Source organism: Eptatretus burgeri, chromosome 17 (assembly GCF_056783735.1).
Source record: "Eptatretus burgeri isolate ZD-2024b chromosome 17, Ebu_testis_v1, whole genome shotgun sequence".
NCBI lineage: Eukaryota > Metazoa > Chordata > Myxini > Myxiniformes > Myxinidae > Eptatretus > Eptatretus burgeri.
The window spans coordinates 24,157,427-24,175,252 of NC_140977.1; the positions used below are offsets into that span (position 1 = coordinate 24,157,427).

At 46.1% G+C, this 17,826-nt stretch overlaps 2 protein-coding genes across 4 annotated transcripts in view; one reads left to right on the forward strand and one right to left on the reverse strand.

Annotated features, from left to right (window-relative positions):
- Nucleotides 1-719: 719 nt before the first annotated feature.
- Nucleotides 720-17,826, reverse strand: part of LOC147009565 (hippocalcin-like protein 4) — a 43,870-nt gene continuing 26,763 nt past the window's right edge. Inside the window, exons 2-6 of one of the 3 annotated variants that reach the window (XM_085861397.1) lie at nucleotides 7,551-7,704; nucleotides 6,362-6,478; nucleotides 5,581-5,759; nucleotides 1,729-1,947; nucleotides 720-1,075 (exon numbers count right to left, since the gene is read on the reverse strand). In XM_085861397.1, coding sequence (XP_085717523.1) covers nucleotides 836-1,075; nucleotides 1,729-1,947; nucleotides 5,581-5,739 — 618 coding nt within the window. In that variant the 5' untranslated portion in view covers nucleotides 5,740-5,759; nucleotides 6,362-6,478; nucleotides 7,551-7,704 and the 3' untranslated portion in view covers nucleotides 720-835. Of the gene's footprint in view, nucleotides 1,076-1,728; nucleotides 1,948-5,580; nucleotides 5,760-6,361; nucleotides 6,479-7,550; nucleotides 7,705-7,974; nucleotides 8,581-17,826 lie in introns of those variants that run through there. The other 2 variants (XM_085861399.1, XM_085861398.1) reach the window with 2 other exon arrangements.
- The window catches only part of DSCC1 (DNA replication and sister chromatid cohesion 1), a 33,971-nt gene continuing 27,134 nt past the window's right edge, over nucleotides 10,990-17,826 (forward strand). Inside the window, exons 1-3 of the mRNA XM_085861389.1 lie at nucleotides 10,990-11,242; nucleotides 16,044-16,220; nucleotides 16,370-16,538. Of these exons, the coding sequence (XP_085717515.1) occupies nucleotides 16,048-16,220; nucleotides 16,370-16,538 (342 nt within the window). The 5' untranslated portion in view covers nucleotides 10,990-11,242; nucleotides 16,044-16,047. The remainder of the gene's footprint in view (nucleotides 11,243-16,043; nucleotides 16,221-16,369; nucleotides 16,539-17,826) is intronic.

Sequence of the window (17,826 nt, forward strand, 5' to 3'; positions counted from 1 at the left end):
CCTGATACATCATAATGACGTCATATTCGTTTTTATGACGTCATCATAAAGAGGACGAGGATCTTAGCTCATTTGAGCTTGTTTTTTTTTTCTACAGCTTTTAAAATTTTCATCTTATTTCAATTGAATTAATCTTCCAAAACCCTTCAGTTTAGCAGTACGGTACTTGGGAAAAATTTTATGCCTTCTATCAACCAATCAAATTTGCTACTTGTGTTCTCAGGGCAGGGGAAATTCGACATGCTTCTTCTTCTTCTTCTAAAATCACAGGATGGCCTCGAGGTACACACACTCGTCTCTAAGCGGTCTCGCCTGGGTTTGAATCCCGACCAAGCTATGAACTGTCATCCCGGTGTTTCACAGGAAGTGATTCATCAATATGTGTGCCGTCCCTTGGACCATTCCATCAATATGGTTGTTCCATCTGCCAACATTAGTTGGTGGACGTTAAAGATCCCACGGTACCCTTATTAGTGGTAGTAGCGGTGACGAAGTCCCACGTCCTTTTTATCAAGACCCAGCGGGGTAAGGTGTTCTATGAACTCTCTAGTTCTCATAATGATTTGGAGTACAATTAATATAATGATTCTAAGTCTGCATTTGAAGTCTGGATTTCGTTTTGTTTCATTCTGCAAGGGAAACCTCTCACTTATGCATGAACATTTCAAATTCAATGGTTGAGTCATAAAAGAATTGAGTTTAGAAACAAAATGGCCAGCTTGAGATGGACAGATTTAATTTGATTCAAAACAAAAGGGATGACATCAGCAACAAGGAATGTTGTGGGGAGATAAAGCATGAAGGGCTAAGATGAAGAGATTGACTCAGAAATACGCTAGCCCTCAGTTTGCAGTAGAGACAATATAGATGGATCATTGCGGGCAGCCTGCGTGAATTCCTCCAAAGAAATCCGTGAGTCCCCATCGACATCTGCTGCTTCAAAAAGCCGAGATACCACTTCTTCTGGAGTCAGACAAGAACATCTGGCTTTCTCATCCTGGCCACCTGACGCAGCCCCTGCTGTGGTTTTGTCTTTTTGGGTCTCTTCTGACCAACCCATCATGCGGTACACCGACTGCATGCAGATAGATGATGCACATAGTGACTTGGTCACAAGATACAATAAGTATTCAGTTAATCAGTCAAGCACACTACTGAGCTACCTACCACATGCCTTCTCTTTGTCTCCTAACTTATCTTACCCACTTCTTCTTAAACGGCCACAATTATTCCTAGGTTATTGTGGGTTTCGCCCAAGTCTTTCACGAACCTGCTTGCCAGGGCTGACGGAACGTGGAATTTGTTCATGGTGTCGGTGAAAGCTCGCATACTCTTCACGAAGGACACCGTGGGATCTTTAGCATCTATCAAATAATGCTCATAGACTGGACGTACAGTTTCACGTCCATCCGAGGGACGGCACATACATTGATGAATCACCCTGCCTGTGAAACTACAGGATGACAGTTTATATCTGGGTTGGGATTCAAATCCAGGATAGACAGCTTAGATGCGAGTGTGCCCACTTCTTTTTGAACTTGGGCCTGGGTAATCGTGCCAGCCCTAACTTTTCTCCTTCCCCACCCAATTTTTTTTCTTATTCTTCCAATTCCCAACTACCCCACCCACTTATACTGTATAATGACCCTTAACTACCTCAACTACCACAATAGCCTGCATCCAGAAACAAGACATGGTCTCTCATAATTGCCATGGTAAAAGTAAAACCTGCAACATGGAGAGCATCTCTGGACGTGAGATGAAGCCATCTCCATCACCATCGTAAACATTGAAGGCCCAGGCCAGCCGGCGTTCCCAACCAGCCGCACGGCTTGCTGAGCCCAGTGCTCCAGCCAGCTCCGCAAAGTCCACCGAGCCATCCCCGTTGGCGTCCAGTGCACGCAGAGCTCGAGCTGCAAACTCAGCCGCCTCACCACCAGGGAAGAGCTAGCAAGAAAAGGAACACCATTTGAGCATAAATATACCATTCTCGCTTCTGTGTGACTAAAGTCCTCCTTGATTGCACCAATGGAAGAACTGTGTGTGTTGTTGGTTGTTATGTCTATATTTGGGTTTCAGAAGGTGGAATGGAGTCCTCCCAAGTCTCGAAGTATCCACCTCCATTTCGGTAAGGGGGGGGGGGTCACGATTCATGGACCAGTTTGTGAAGTTTTATCTGAAGAAGGCTGTTCATGTGAAACATGCAGCCAACCTGTTCAATTTGTTTACACTGCAGAAGCTGTTGCTCAAACAGCAACCACATTCTGCGATAGCTGGGAGTGGTATCAAGGCACCGATAAGAAGACTCGACCACGAGCCACCTGCGGTCAAGACAGGAATTTGTAATTCAGCGACGGTGCCGGCGATAGCTCACGCATACTTCACAAAGGACAATGTGGATCTTTAACGTCCACCATCTAATGCTAGCAGACAGGACGGCCAATTCAATGTCTATCCGAGGGATGGCACACGGATGCCTCGGTCTGCCTGTGAAATATCAGGATGACAGTTTATAGTCGTGTCAATATTCGAACCCAGGTGAGATAGCTCAGAGACGGGTGTGCATACCTCTAGGCTATCCTACCAGCCCTGGAAATAAGTAGAGGTACTTCTCAAAAACAGCTTTTAAAAGATTCCTTGGAACAGAATTGAGAGGAACATCTGAATCAAACTGAAAAGTGAATGCGTTGATCAAAAACAAGATGGATGGAGACAACAGCTTGGTTCAACTGATGGAGATATTGTTGAGTTTTGCTATTATATGAATGTGTGGAAGTCAGACGGATAAATCTGGAAGGACAAGGAGGAGAGAATTGGAGTGAAAGAATGCGGAGGGCTGCTGAGATGGCATTAACTACTGTACAAGGAAGGAAAAAGGAAAAACAGATCGAAGAGCAACTTATTCTGTCCATGTAGCACCTGCTGCATCCTCCATACAAAGCACAAGGACATCTTCCCATGAGGATAATTATGACTGCAATAAACCAGCCAAGCAAAGGAGAGCCCAAGCTGACACTGACTTTAGGGAAAAGGGTTTCATTCATTCATTTGAAGATTATTTCTATTCTTGTCCAGTGTAGATGGACAAGAATAACAAGAGCGAGAATTGGTGGACCTTTGCAATACATGCCCCTTCTGACAAATATTGTGTAATATTTTCTAAGTCCGAAAATGACATAACTCGGTGAAAAATTGACGAAATGTCCTGAAACTCGAACTTGTTCTCTAACTTATCATAATAAAGCCTTCCATGTACCATGTTTCAGTTGAATATATATTAAAGGGTGTGGGGAAAAAAAGTTGAAAAAAACCACAGGTGGGACAGACGGACGGAGAGCAAACCTCGAGGCCCCTCCTGTGAAACCGGTAGGGGACGAAAAATGGAAATACCATTAAATTTAAATAAATAATGATTTTTTGCTTAATGAAGAGCGAGAACACAGAACGGATTAGGACGCAACATAACAAAAGGAACAGCGGGAGGAGAAGGGGGAAATGCCAACAGCAGGGCAGAGGGAGAAAATACACAGAGATGGACAAACAAGGGATGTTCAGGTAATGATGAGGGGTAGGGGAGACCGCAAGGGGTGGACAAGATGGATACATAAGGAAAATTTTTGGAGGGGTGGGGACGGTTTAAACAGGTGTAGTGAAGATCATGGTTTTGGATGGGGCATGATTTCAGATGGTGGTGAACAGCTGCCTTGAAGACCTGGAGGGAAGAACGAGATTTAAGAGAATGTGGAAGTTGGTTCCACAGATGGGCGAGAAAATAAAAAAAAACAGAGGAACAAAAGAGTGGAGGTGAGCAGTGGTTCTTGATTTTGCCAGTTTCACGAGGAGATGGTTGCTGGTGGACCCCGCGTTAATCCTGCAGATACCTGGTGGGGCGTGGGGAGGAGGAGCACGGAGAGGACAGCATTGAGAAAAAAAATACAGCTTGGGCAAAGGAGAGTGGGTCATGCTTGCAAACAGACATTTTTTTTGACCTTTTAATTATATTTTTGACCTTTTTAAAGAAAAAATGCAAGCTTTATATTTAAGAGGCGGAGCTGATGCTCAATTTAGTTGCCAGGCAACGTTAAGATGCACCCCTTCCTCAACCGGTGCATATGTATTTGTACTGGCTGGAGTATTTCAGCACCACAGTGACAAAAATGCAGGAAAGAACAAAATTATTGTTTCTTTTGATGTTTTGCAAAATTGATTTTGGCAATCCGATCTTTGTCATCGAGGATTTTTGAGCCGACAGCCTTGTATCTGCGTTCAACTTGATGGGGCAAAGCGATCTTTCTTTATTTCCGGCAACAGGGATTTCATGATTTAATTAAACATGTTTTTTTTTTTTAATAACCATGGTGCCTGATATGGAGGTGTGACTGTATACAGGATGTAAACATGAAATACTTTAAAATATGCACTGGACACCGACCGTAAACCACACAAATCCAGACGCTTCTCGAATCGTACCGCCATACTACCGCGAAACACCCACTCCCTTTCGGAGAGATCGTGCCCGTGCAAGATCACGTCACGTGACATTTTCTAGGGTCACGTGACCCTCTGTGAGCAGAGCAAGGCAGCATTAGGGTGGATTTTGTTGACGGATATTTTCCTTTATGGACATTTAGCGACAGTTATGCAAATTGTTATTTATTTTTCCTGCAATAATGGTTTTGAGTTACATCAGGGAGGCAAAATTTCAGCTTTCGAGCCGAGCTAGAAAGTACAAAACGTTTGTATGGGTGGTTAGGAAGAGCTCTACACATCAGATGATAATCGAGGTCACAGTGGCATCACCTGACGAAAGGACACCACGACCTGTGCGATAATCATTTAATGTTTTGGTGGTTGGTAGGCAGGGTATCTCCAGCCTGAGTTAGAATCCCGACCCAGCTATGAACTGTCATCCCGGTGTTTCACAGGCACTGTGATTTATCAATGGCTGTGTCATCCCTCGGATAGATGTTAAATGGGCGTCTCGTCTTCCGAAATTAGTTGGTCTACGTTAAAGACCCCACGGTGTCCTTCGCACAGAGTCGGCGAGCTATCGCCGGCACCATGAACAAATTCCAAATTCCTGTCTGAACTACTGCTGGGAAGGGAATGGCAAACCACCCAATAATTTAATTTCTCAGGAAGCTGCTTATAACCCTTGGCAGCAGCACTCTGAAGAGTATGGTACGAGAGAGAGAGAAAATCTGGTGTTGGGGAGGGTGTTGCATCAATGAGTACATCATCAGTCGGATGAGACATTAAGCCAGGGACCCGTCTGCCAGCGTGTCCATTGCTGACGGACGTTAAAGGTCCAACCACGTCTCAGGTCGTGGTAAGCCAGCACCCTGAATAAATACCAAATCCCTGCCTCGACCACTACAACTGGAAAGTCAATGGTAGACCACCCAATGTATTCCCTTGCCCCGGAAACTCGTGCGTCAGCAATCCCCAACACCAGGGGAAAAGAGTGTGGGATTCATCCATCACCCCATTTGTGGTCGACCTTGTGGGTAGACAATGGGAAATTCAAGTTGATGGGAGTAAGAATGGAAACAAAACACCATTTTATTGTTGTCCTCTCACCTGTGAATAGAGGCGTGTGAGCTCCGGTAGGCCCAGCTTGCCACTAGGACAGTCCTTGCGAAATTGTTTGTACCAACGTCGCAGGTCTGAGCTCGAGAGGCCGGTTTGTACGGCGAGTTCGGCCAGTTCCGGGGGTAACTGTGACGACCTCTGGCCCATTTGTAGTCCTTCCTAAATGTCTTTTTTCACGAAACACAGCAAATAGTATGATCAAGGGGGCATGCACCTTCTATGGTGTAAGAGATCATTCAATCGGACACAGGCACTCAGCTGTGATGCTGCTTTGTTGTGACAATTTGAAGGAGGTTAAGCCGGCCGTCCTTTCCGCAAACACTTATTCAAGATGTTGAAAATCCCATGGTGCTTGTGCAAGGACTAATTAGGTCTTCGAATCACCTTGATTTTCATATATATATATATATATATATATATATATATATATATATATATATATATATATATATATATATATATAATATCCAGCCTGCAGAACTCTGACATACCACACGAGATAATGATAATTATGCAGGTAATTTGGCTGGGCAACCGGCACACAATGGCCTGCCCCTTTCACTGTTGAATTTAAACTATCATGGGTGATGTCCGCATTCGAACCACAAATATTCTGATAATAATCAGAAAAAATTGATTATCACACTGTACTCTTACTTCGCACATGCCGCTTCTCAATTTTGTCATATTTCCATCACGTGGTTTAAATTGCACAAGTACAAAGCTGGAAATCAAAGGTAAAGACAAACTTGAGATGGGCTGCGCTTACCTTGAGAGCAATCCTGGAGCAAAGTGAGTGTTGATTTTTCTCAAACAAAATTAATCCCTGATCTTCCCACTCCACAGTCCACATGGCCTCTCCCTCTTCATCAGAATTCTCAAAGCTCTGATTGGTGGGTGAAATAATGGGGCGTGGCAAGAGGGGTTACCCCAGCAACATTCATCTCATTGTGTACTGATATCAATGAAAGGCCATTTCCCATTGACTTCATCTTCCGGTGGAGGATCATTCATGGGTGGTGGGATTACTCGAGCAGTTATAGACCAGGTAGGCTCCAAATAAAGCAAGGCTGGGGTCAAACCGATATTTGTTTGTCAGTTTGTATGAAAGAATGAATTTGATTTTTGGATAGGTTGTACAAATGTCTCCATTTTAGAGGACAGCCGGCTTTGAGGCAAAGCATCCTACCCGTAACAGAACCAAGACTCCAACAAGCAACGACTCTGGCAATATGAGGCCTTTCGATCATGGATTTTGTGAAGCGATAATGATAATTATGATCTGTTGTGGATTTTGTGTGATATAATATAATTCTTTCTTTAAGGGCCATGGCTATTCCCACGTTCTTGTGGGATTGGCCAGAGAAAGTTTTTGGTCCAAGTCTTTCACGAACCAGCTGGCCAAACATAACATTTATAACGTTCGATAAAGTATTGAGGGTAAGAATTTGTAATTTGGTCATGGTGTCAGCGATAGCTCGCCCACTCTTCGCAAAGGATACCGTGGGATCTTTAATGTCCACAAGCTAATGCCAGGGGATGGGATACCCAGTTTAACGTCCATCCGAGAGACGGCACACCCATTGATGAATCACCCTACCTGTGAAACACCGGGATGACAGTTTATAGCTGGGTCGGGATTCAAACCCAGGCTAGACAACACAGAGGTAAGTGTGCGCATCTCTAAGCCATCCTGCCATCCCATTTTGTATAATAGAATATCTGATTCCAATAAGGTCTTTGGCCAACAGAGGGTATAAAGTGCACTCCCCCAGGACCCTTCCACCATAACCCTAATAGCTCCAACCACGACCATACAACCGAACTCGAACCATTAATAGGTTGAATTTGGAAAGGGGGCTGCATATTATTGGTTCCTTCGGACTACAACCGAAGGAGTAAAATGGTCATGCCCAGAAAACATAACAAACTAGAACAGCACTTGGTAGAGCGCATACCCCTGCCAGGATGAACAGTTGCCGTTTCATATTCCACTGATAGGCCGGATCCAGATCCGGGTCTTCATCAAAGTCAAATCGATTCGTCCTTGTCATACACCCAACCTGTCCTCCAAGTTTCGTCCGAATCCATCCACAACTTTTTTGAGATATCCTGCTCACACACAAACAGACAAACAAACACAGGTGAAAACACAACCTCCATCCACCTGCGCTGTTGAAGCACAACCAAGGATTTTGACTGCTCATCCAGTTGTGTCCAGAAACTCCTGGGAGAGCCCTCAGAATCCCTTGTGGGTGGTGCCACGTATACCTGCGAACAACTTTAACCTAAACAGCAAGCCCTGAAACGTGCTACCAATGCACCGGCAACAAAACTTCCAAAATGTGTGCAACCGTTAGTTCCTCACGTGTGGTTGCTCACCTTATGGCTGTGGTGGCCAAAAGGAACCACAAAGCCGGTCAACCAAGATGCATGTCGTTTAGGTTTCCCCCGGAGATACCGACACACCGTTTGGATTCCCTCCACTCACTGCCTGACCTTCCAGGTGTCGTGCAATCAATCCCTCATCAATCATGTATTCGCCCTTTTAAAATGGCTTCAGATGAAATATTAACGAGGGAGGCAAAGACAAATGTGGTCCCTTGCCCTCACTGCCAGTCTCCCGTAAAGCTCGGCTGTTATGAAGGGGCACTCATTGATTGCACGGAGTCGATTTAAGCGGTCGAGGTTAATAAGTTAATAAATGAGTTGGAATTTGGGTCCCTTTTTTCTTTGCATTCTTTGGTCCCTTCAACCAACTTCAACTCCTACACCTACTACAACTACTTTAACAGACCCGATTGATGCTACCTTTGTGGGATTGGCCGCAGGAGGTAGAATTGTCTGTTCTTCCCAATGGGGTGGAGGTAGAACTGCATTGCCTGGGGAGGACTGTCGTTGATTGAAGGTCATCTTGGGCAGGAATTTGTAACTTGTTCAGGATGCCAGCGATAACTAGCATACTGTTTGGCGTGGACTTCGTGGGATGTTTGGTGGCCACCAACGAACGCTGATAAACGGGATGCACGGCTTAATGTCGAATTGAGGGATGACGCACTTTGTGATTACATGTCAAATCTTTGGGGGAATACACTTTGTGCTGGAGTGCTGATGATGGTCAGTGAGCCAGAAACGCATCTGTGGTTGGTTCCCTTTTCAAGGGAGAAGCGCAGGGAAAAGGGAGGTAGGGGTGGCTATGGTAGGGAGAAAGGAGGTATGGGTGGCAATAGTAAGGAGAAGGAAAGTAGGGGTGGGATTGGAAGGGAGGTAGGGGTGTGACTGGCAGGGAGAGGGAAGGTAGGGGTGTGACTGGCAGGGAAAAGGGAGGTAAAGGTGGCAATGGCAGGGAGAAGGGAGGTAGGGGTGTGACTGGCAGCAAGAAGGGAGGTCGGGGTGGGACTGGATGGGAGAAGAGAGGTAAAGGTGGCAATGGGAGGTAGGGGTGGCAATGGTAGGGAAAAGGGAAGTAGGGGTGTGACTGGCAGGGAGAAGGGAGGTAGGGGTGGCAATGGTAGGGAGAAGGGAGGTAGGGGTGTGACTGGCAGTGAGAAGGGAGGTAGGGGTGGCAATGGTAGGGAGAAGGAAAGTAGGGGTGGGATTGGCAGAGAGAAGGGAAGTAGGGGTGTGACTGGCAAGGAGAAGGAAGGTAGGGGTGGGACTTGCAGCAAGAATGGAGGTCGGGGTGTGACTGGAAGGGAGGTCGGGGTGGCAATGGAAGGGAGGGAGGGGTGTGACTGGCAGCGAGAAGGGAGGTAGGGGTGGCAATGGTAGGGAAAAGGGAAGTAGCGGTGTGGCTGGCAGGGAGAAGGAAGGTAGGGGTGGGAATTGCAGCAAGAATGGAGGTCGGGGTGTGACTGGCAGGGAGAAGGGAGAGAGGGGTGGCAATGGTAGGGAGAAGGAAAGTAGGGGTGGGACTGGAAGAGAGAAGGGAGGTTGGGGTGGGACTGGAAGAGAGAAGGGAGGTTGGGGTGGGACTGGCAGGGAGAAGGGAGGTTGGGGTGGGACTGTAATGGAGAAGGGAGGTTGGCGTGGGACTGCAAAGGAGAAGGTAGGTTGGGGTGTGACTGGCAGTGAGAAGGGAGGTTGGGGTGGGACTGGAAGAGAGAAGGGAGGTTGGGGTCGGATTGGAAGAGAGAAGGGAGGTTGGGGTGGGACTGGAAGAGAGAAGGGAGGTTGGGGTCGGACTGGAAGAGAGAAGGGAGGTTGGGGTTGGACTGGAAGAGAGAAGGGAGGTTGAGGTTGGACAGGAAGAGAGAAGGGAGGTTGAGGCGGGACTGGAAGAGAGAAGGGAGGTTGGGGTGGGACTGGAAGAGAGAAGGGAGGTTGGGTTGGGACGAGAAGGGAGGTTGAGGTGGGACTGGAAGAGAGAAGGGAGGTTGGGGTGGGACTGGAAGGGAGAAGAGAGGTTGGGGTGGGACTGGAAGAGAGAAGGGAGGTTGGGGTGGGACTGTAAGGGAGAAGGGAAGTTGGGGTGGGACTGTAAGGGAGAAGGGAAGTTGGGGTGGGACTGTAAGGGAGAATGGAGGTTGGGGTGGGACTGGAAGAGAGAAGGGAGGTTGGGGTGGGACTGTAAGGGAGAAGGGAGGTTGGGGTTGGACTGGAAGAGAGAAGGGAGGTTATGTGTGGACACTGGGTTTGACCTGTACCAATGCGTTCGATGATGAAGATTGATCACACTCCTCCTCAACCATCTTCGACATCTCAGGCATGTTTAGTTCATGCAAGAACATTCTTCCATAGTTCATTGTTCTGGCATTAGATAATATAATTACCATTGCTTAATCTCATTGTTCAGTCCATTGCGTGGTAATATTCAATGTTGTTCCCTATGAAACTCACATTTAATGTAGCTCACATAAATGTTGTTCTGCTTTATGATAAATAAACGTTTTGTGTGGTACTTATACACTTATCTGATTCCTTGTACCATAAAACATGGATATAGACACAAACAGCAACTTTGTAAGTCGATGGGTTACTGAGATATTCCTATTTCAAGGTTTCCATCATTACGCCATCTTGCCATATTGGATTGAGGCGAATAAGAAATGACTGGAGGTGATTAATTTTGCTTTCTTTGGATTCCTTGGGCTGGAAAACATAGGGATAGACACCAAAGTAACGTTCTAAGTGTCATAGTTTACAAGCTGTGCCGATTTAATGATTTCACGATGGGTGAGGGTGTGGCGGCCATCTTGACTTTTGGACGCACACGCCACCATGTTGCTATGCCCAGCGAATGATGCACCGCGGCCCACGTTGCGTTATGTTTACGTGAGAAAGTGTTCACGTCAACTTGAAACTCAAAATTAATATTCAAAATTCAAGATCTCCCTCGAGTCGAAGTAATATCTGGTGCGACGAGTGGGCCTCCCAAGATGGCGCTCGGTGGCGACAGATTCCCACGGCTCGTAATATACTATACGGTTCAATGCATGCGCAGAGTCCTCTGAATTAATCCTTTATAACAACAACAACAAAAATAACAACAACAACCAATCCTTCGCCAAAACCGCGTTTTCTTAAGCCACACCTTTTTTCGTGAGGTAAAAATGACGTCGTAATTTCCACCAATCAGCATCGCGAGGGTTCGAGTTGATGGCGGGAAGCTGAGTGTGCGCCAAGGCGGGAAGGACTCGGTGTTTTTGAGGTACTGTACGATATTTGGATCACGGGGGGGTTTTTTATTTTTAATAATAATAATGTGATAAACGATGTCGTGGTTCGCATGAAGGATTTCGCTTCACGTTTTTAGTCCAAATGCTGATGAGAGTCCGCTTGACCACGACACGATGACTTTACCCGGGTTCGCATCGCCATGACCATGTCGACCTCCCTTGTCGTTCTTTTGGAGGACGATCATTAAGCCGGCTGTCCTGTTCCCATTAATTATTTCTCTCGTGACGTTAAACTTGTGATGTTTGACAGGACCAGTTGGAATGGAATCCAATGCAAGAAAAAAATTATTATTTATTTATTTGGGAAGAGGGAAGAGGGAAGAGGTCGTATGGAAGAAGGAGGTGATGGAGGGTGAAATGGTAACGTCCGAAGTGTCAGTGGGGCAACAGGTGGCCACAAGAAGAAAGGAAATGAGAGAGCAGGTAAAGAAGGGGGAAGAGTGGTGTGGGATTGGGAGGGAACTCAGCAACCTGCAAGTGAAAGGGTTGGGTTATGGAGGGTTAATGGGGGTAGAAAAGATCATTGGTCAGGATGGGGATGACATGAGAGGGTGGTACCCTGCCTGATTTTAAGCCCGAGAGGTAATTCAGATTGTACAGCCTCAGCAAGGCAATTCTATAGATTTGAGGGGGGGGGGGAGGAGAAAAAAAAGTGGAAATAGGTGAACAGAACACCTGGATTCTGTGAAGGGGACTGGAAGAACGAGTGCGTCCTGTGAGCATCGAAGGGCTGAGTGAGTGGAGGGAGTGAAACACGAGGAGAGGCGGTCAAATAAATTGGAGATCACCGACGTGCTTTGGCCTCATCACGGGAGGTTCCAATAACGTTAAGAGCTTCATTTTACACACAATTCAGGAGTGATCTCATGCTGGAGTGCCAGGAGCTCGGTGCGTGTGCTGGTGGACCCACGGCTCGGTTTTCGACTCGTCTACTCGAGCTTATGGCCCGCGTCGGACTGTTTCCTCATCGAGCCGCCCCTTATGGTGCAGTAGCTGTTCTCGACCACATCGACTCGCAGCCATCCATGCTTTGTGAACACCCATGCTGCTTTCCACCGATCATCAACGTGCTGGCTCACTGCCTGACTGACTGGCCTAACAAGGTACCGCCCACTCATCATAACTTAATCTGCTTGTAGCGGATCATCCTTGGGAAAGGTCCGAACCAATTTATACCGGCGGCTCTGTGAGGCACCACTGAGGGTGGATCTCTGGCCTTCAGAATTGTAGTTTCCAGGCATTACAAACTTAAAGATCCAGCATTGATGGAACCTGAAATTGTAGGACCCATGAATGCACGACCCATCAACACGTGAAGTATCCCAAGTGCGTCCAGCATACGTTCTTCTCGGACACTCATTTATTCTGCACATACATTGCATCATAGCTAAGAGAGGATTTGAGAAACATCTCTCCAGGCGTGGCACCTTGGGCCATGGTCAGGCTCTGTGCCAAGGGCGAAATCCCTCCACTAGCGATCCGTGCCGCTTCCAGAGTGGCCCGTACCTCCTCTCACGTACGTGTCATCGTTCCTCAAAACAAGGAACCAAGACGGTGACAACCTTATCACAAGCAGGGAAACTTGGAAACCTCCAAATGCTACATGTGCCCATAAAACCTCTCATCTCCATTTTAGATATCAAATCACCAAGGTTCAACCTCAAAATGTGGTGATTTTGATGCACCGGTGGTCCATGCTGAAGCTCCGTGGAGATCTCTTTGCTTGCGGAATACTTGAAGACAGATTGATAGAACTATGGTGCAAGAAAAAAATAAAAATAACAAGAAGCGAATACTTCGATATCGCGTGGCTGGGGGCAGTAAAAGTCTAGGTTAAGAATGATGAAACAATTTTGCAGTTATAAAATTTAAATGTAGACACGGTGAATTAGCATGCATGATGGGAAGAGTTGTGACGTTGGACAAATTTCTATTTATAGCCCTCAGATCAAAGGGACGTACACGGCCATAAGTGTGACGGAAGACACAGGACAGAATAGCCAATTGTATAACAGCGCGATGTCGCCGCGCTGTAAAAAAGCAACAGCCTTTCCCACAAAAGCAATCTCAAACTCGAATGGCACACAGTAGAGCACATACCTCCGCCAGGCTGAACAGTTCACGTTTTGTATCCCACTGATGGGCTGGATCTGTTCTCGTCATCGAACCAACTCGTCCACCAAGTTTTGTCATAAACTGTCCACAACTTTTTGAGATCTTGTGCTGTACCATACCATATCTCGTTTTTGGCCCTCCTCAATCGTGAAGGATCACTTGAAAAAAAAACATTCTCCCATCCGTATCCGGATCCTCACCAAAATCGAATTGATTCGTCCTTGTCACACACACACCCAACCTGTCCACCAAGTTTCATCTGAATCCGTCCATAACTTTTTGAGATATCCTGCTCACAGACAGACAGACAGACAGACAGACAGACAGATGGGGGTGAAAACAACCTCCATCCACCTTCTGTGTTGGAGATAATGACATTGTGACAAGTGGCACCTCACCTTAACCCAAACCCCATAAACAAGCAACTAGTATCAATTGTTCTCAAAGCGTTTGAGCGTTTGTCATGAAATCATTTGAGCGTTTGTCGTGAAATCTTCAACAAACGTTTATTAAGAGAACACGACTTAATAAAATGTACAATTATATTTTTTTAGATCTTCGTGTCCGAGGATCTCTAAGTCTTACTCACGTTGTTGTTCTTCATCTTCTTGTGGACTTTTTTGTTTCACAGCCAACAGTTTTCATTGAAACTTCCTGAAACTTGGCGTATATATGTAAAAATTCCCTGCGCAGACAGTAACCATCTCCGATTTTGAAAATTCCTCCTAGAAAAAAAAAGTTATGACGTCAAAATATCTCCGCTAATGGAAATCGCCTAAAAAATTATCTCCGAAACAAGGCAAGCTTTTTGAATTCTGTTTGCAGGAATCGAACAGGGCATTGGCAGAGATGAATTACCGCACATATGATGCATCACTATGACGTCATATCAATTTTTATGACGTCATTCCTCTTTTTGACATTTTTTGTTTCGCAACCCAGAGTTTTCATCGGATCTTCGTGAAACTTGCCATGTATATGCAGAAAGCCCACGCGCAGGCAGTAACCATCTCGGATTTTGGAAATTCTTCCGAGAAAAAAAGTTGACGTCATGATATCGCCGCTAATGGAAATCGCCTATACCATTATCTCCGAAACTCGGCAAGCTGTTTGAATTTTGTTTGCGGGAATCAAGCCGGGCATTAGCACAGATAATTTATCGCAAACCTGATACATCACAATGATGTCATATTCGTTTTTATGACGTCATAATTAAGATGACGGGGATCTTAGCTCATTTGAGCTTGTTTAACTCACGTTTTCTTCGAGTTTAGTTGGAGTATAAGGTGGATGCGGAGGGGCTTTGCGTTTTGAGATTTTTTTTTTTCTAGTTTCAATTAATGTTATGAAAATGATGGGGTGGGGCTGGATTAATTGATCATCTTTTACTTCTTGATGAGCCCAAGTGTTTGTAAACCCCAATTAGTAACTATCTGGATTGGATGTGTTGGTAGCCCTCCCTGTCATCCTCACCCTCGTATCCTTCTTGTCTCCGTCTCTTTTCCTCCTGTGTTTAACTCTCAAATCACCCCCATTATCATTTCACACCATACAACTCCAGGGGCTTGCAGGATGGCTTGGAGGTACACACACTAACCCTAAGCTGTCTAGCCTGGTTTGAAACTCTGCCGAGCTATAAACTGCCATCCTGGGCCTTTACCGGTAGGGTGATTCGTCGATGTGTGCCATAACCTCGGATGGATGTTAACTTGGATGTCCTGTCTGCCGGCATTATTAGGTGTTCTTTAACATCCCACAGTGTCCTTCATGATGAGTAGGTGAGCTATTGTCAGCACGATTGTCAAATTCTAACTTCCTCCCCAAATCAACAGAAGACACTGCATCAGCAGCACAGCCGTGCTCTCGGCCAATGATGCTACCCCACAGTCCTCTGCTGCATACAAATGAATAAGAAGACTCCATTTTAACATGGTGCATCCACCTGAGCTGCTGCGAACCCCTGCACACACACTGGTGGCATGGCACCTCCACGTGCGCTACCCCAACACTGCAAGAATGCATGCATTACACTTACAGGGTAGGGGTGGGGGGGGACCGCCCCATGGCGGATGGAGGGCCGCCCCATGGCGGATGGAGGGCCTGGTTGTAAAAGGTGGAGAGGCTCACACACAGGAGAGAGATGCAGAGAGACACCTGGTATGCCAGACGTGACATGTAGAACCAGTGGCGAAGGATCTGAAGGGCGAGCCTGCTACAAAGCGTCATTGGCATCTGTGCCCAGCCTGCGTCGTGCCTCCTCACCAGACTGCACAGCGATCCAGTCACGTGTGTGGGATGCCTCCACTCGGCATTTTGGGAATTCATGTCCAGCTGTCTCACATTGCCCATGAGGGCGATCAAGTCCATTACATTATTATTATTATTATCATCATCATCATCATTATTGTTTTCTAATACATATCGAGTTTGATTTTGGTGGATTCTGGTGTTGTGCAGTAATTAGACAGACGAGCACTCATTTCTCTTCCCACATCCCCAATTTTTTTGCATTCACATACGTAATAAATAGATGGCCTATTAGATTGCTATATAGTGTCACTATAATATTTGAATTATCTCAAGTATATATTTATATTTATGACTGAAGTTTCCATGCTTGTGATGAGGTTGTCACCATTTTGGTTCTTTGTTTTGAAGAATCATGATACGTAACTTAGAGGAGGTACAGGCCACCCTGGAAGTGGCACGGATCTCTGGTGGAGGGCTTTTGCCCTTGGCACAGAGTCTGACCATGGCCCAGGGTGCAATGCCTGGGGAGATGCTGCTCATGGAGATTGATGAAGCACTCGACAAAGCTTTGGTTGCAGGGGAGAGGTAGGCGAGTCAATTTCCACAGATAGAAGAGCGTGCGTGCGTGCGCTTCCTCCATGTGTCTCTTTCTTTTGAAAAAATACTTTACTCTTCCGGCTATGATGTGATGCTTGCAGTAATTGTCAGTTACCTTCCTCCATTGTTGTGGGCAGGTTGGTGGTTCGTGGTGATCGTGAGGAAAAGGTGATTCTTTGCACCAATTCCACGAGTTACGTGGTGCGTGCTGCCGACACGTCAAACCTGCTGTTGGTGGCATCGGGGTTCACAGGTCCGGCGCAGGCAGCCGAGTTTAAGGGCCCAGCAAGCCTCGCACACGTACAAGTAACTATCAGTATATCTTCCTTTCCTTTCTACAATATGGAGTTCAATTTTATCTTTTTTTGGTTCTATCCTCGAGTCCCATCATTGTATTCTCTCCAGTTGGATCTACCCAGCAAGGCAAGCGTTTTTATTAACATCATTTCACGATAGAGTGACGTTTGAAAGCATTGAGTTTATAATTTGAAAGCAATACTTGTGTGGAAGTCCAACTTGGCAATGCGTTATCGAAAGTTTTCCAAAGGCGTGCAGCATTACATTCCCTGGGAACGATGTAGGACAAGTAATACACAGTAATCGAACATGCAACACTCTGAAGGTAATGGTTAGCAATCAACATTCGGCTAATTAAAACTTTTAGGAGAAGGGAGGAGCATTAAACACATCGTTCACCTGTCGTAGTTTTGCTCAAACTCAACCATGGTGATTTCAGCTCTTGTCATATGGGAAGGAAGCTTGCTCATCAGCAATGAAAGGGGCTAAACCTGCATTGAGAAAACTGGCAATGCAGACTGTTCGTCATCCGACGTACAGATGTTTCTTCATTGCAGGGATCTCCTAATATTGGTAGCGCACTTGCGTGTGTAAAGTGGCTGCAGTGACCGAACCCGATCCGCATCACTTCCACTGGCAGGGTGATGAGCGGCGGCAGTCGTTTGACGTAATGAAAATGCTGCTGATTACAGCCTCGTTATTCGTGCCATTGCGCTGAGATCGATGTACAGCGAGTCACCGATTTAGGTTGTGGATGTGTTCCTAAAAACTGCGACGCTGTACGAAACTATTCGGAAACAACGAGAATGTAATGTGATTTTCACATATACATTGTATTGTAAATAGGGGGATGCGTTGTCAGGGGGAAAAAAATTTGGTCGCCCTAACTTAACTGCAAACAAATGAATCGGAGATTTAAGTACATGTAAGGGACGAAGATTGAACGAATCAATACAGAACACGATTGAAATAATGTATGGACATGTAGACAATTTAGTGGTGCGGGTTGAGAGGGTAGGGATTACAGGGAAGGAGAGGCTGGCGCTGTCGTGCTTCGGTGGAATGTCTGAGCCAGCTAAGTGTTGTGCTGGTACTCCCTCACACCTGGCACCCAAATGGCGGTTTGAGCAGTCACGGTGCCAGATGCGGGGTGCTTTCTTTCTGTCTGGACAATAGTTGCCCCGAACCCAATCTGTCCTTTATCGGATGATTCATGACAGAAGTACACTGTACCATATTTTTTGGCATTCATGTAGATACTTCCCCCCCCTTCCAAATCCAGGCCTCGACTTGCATT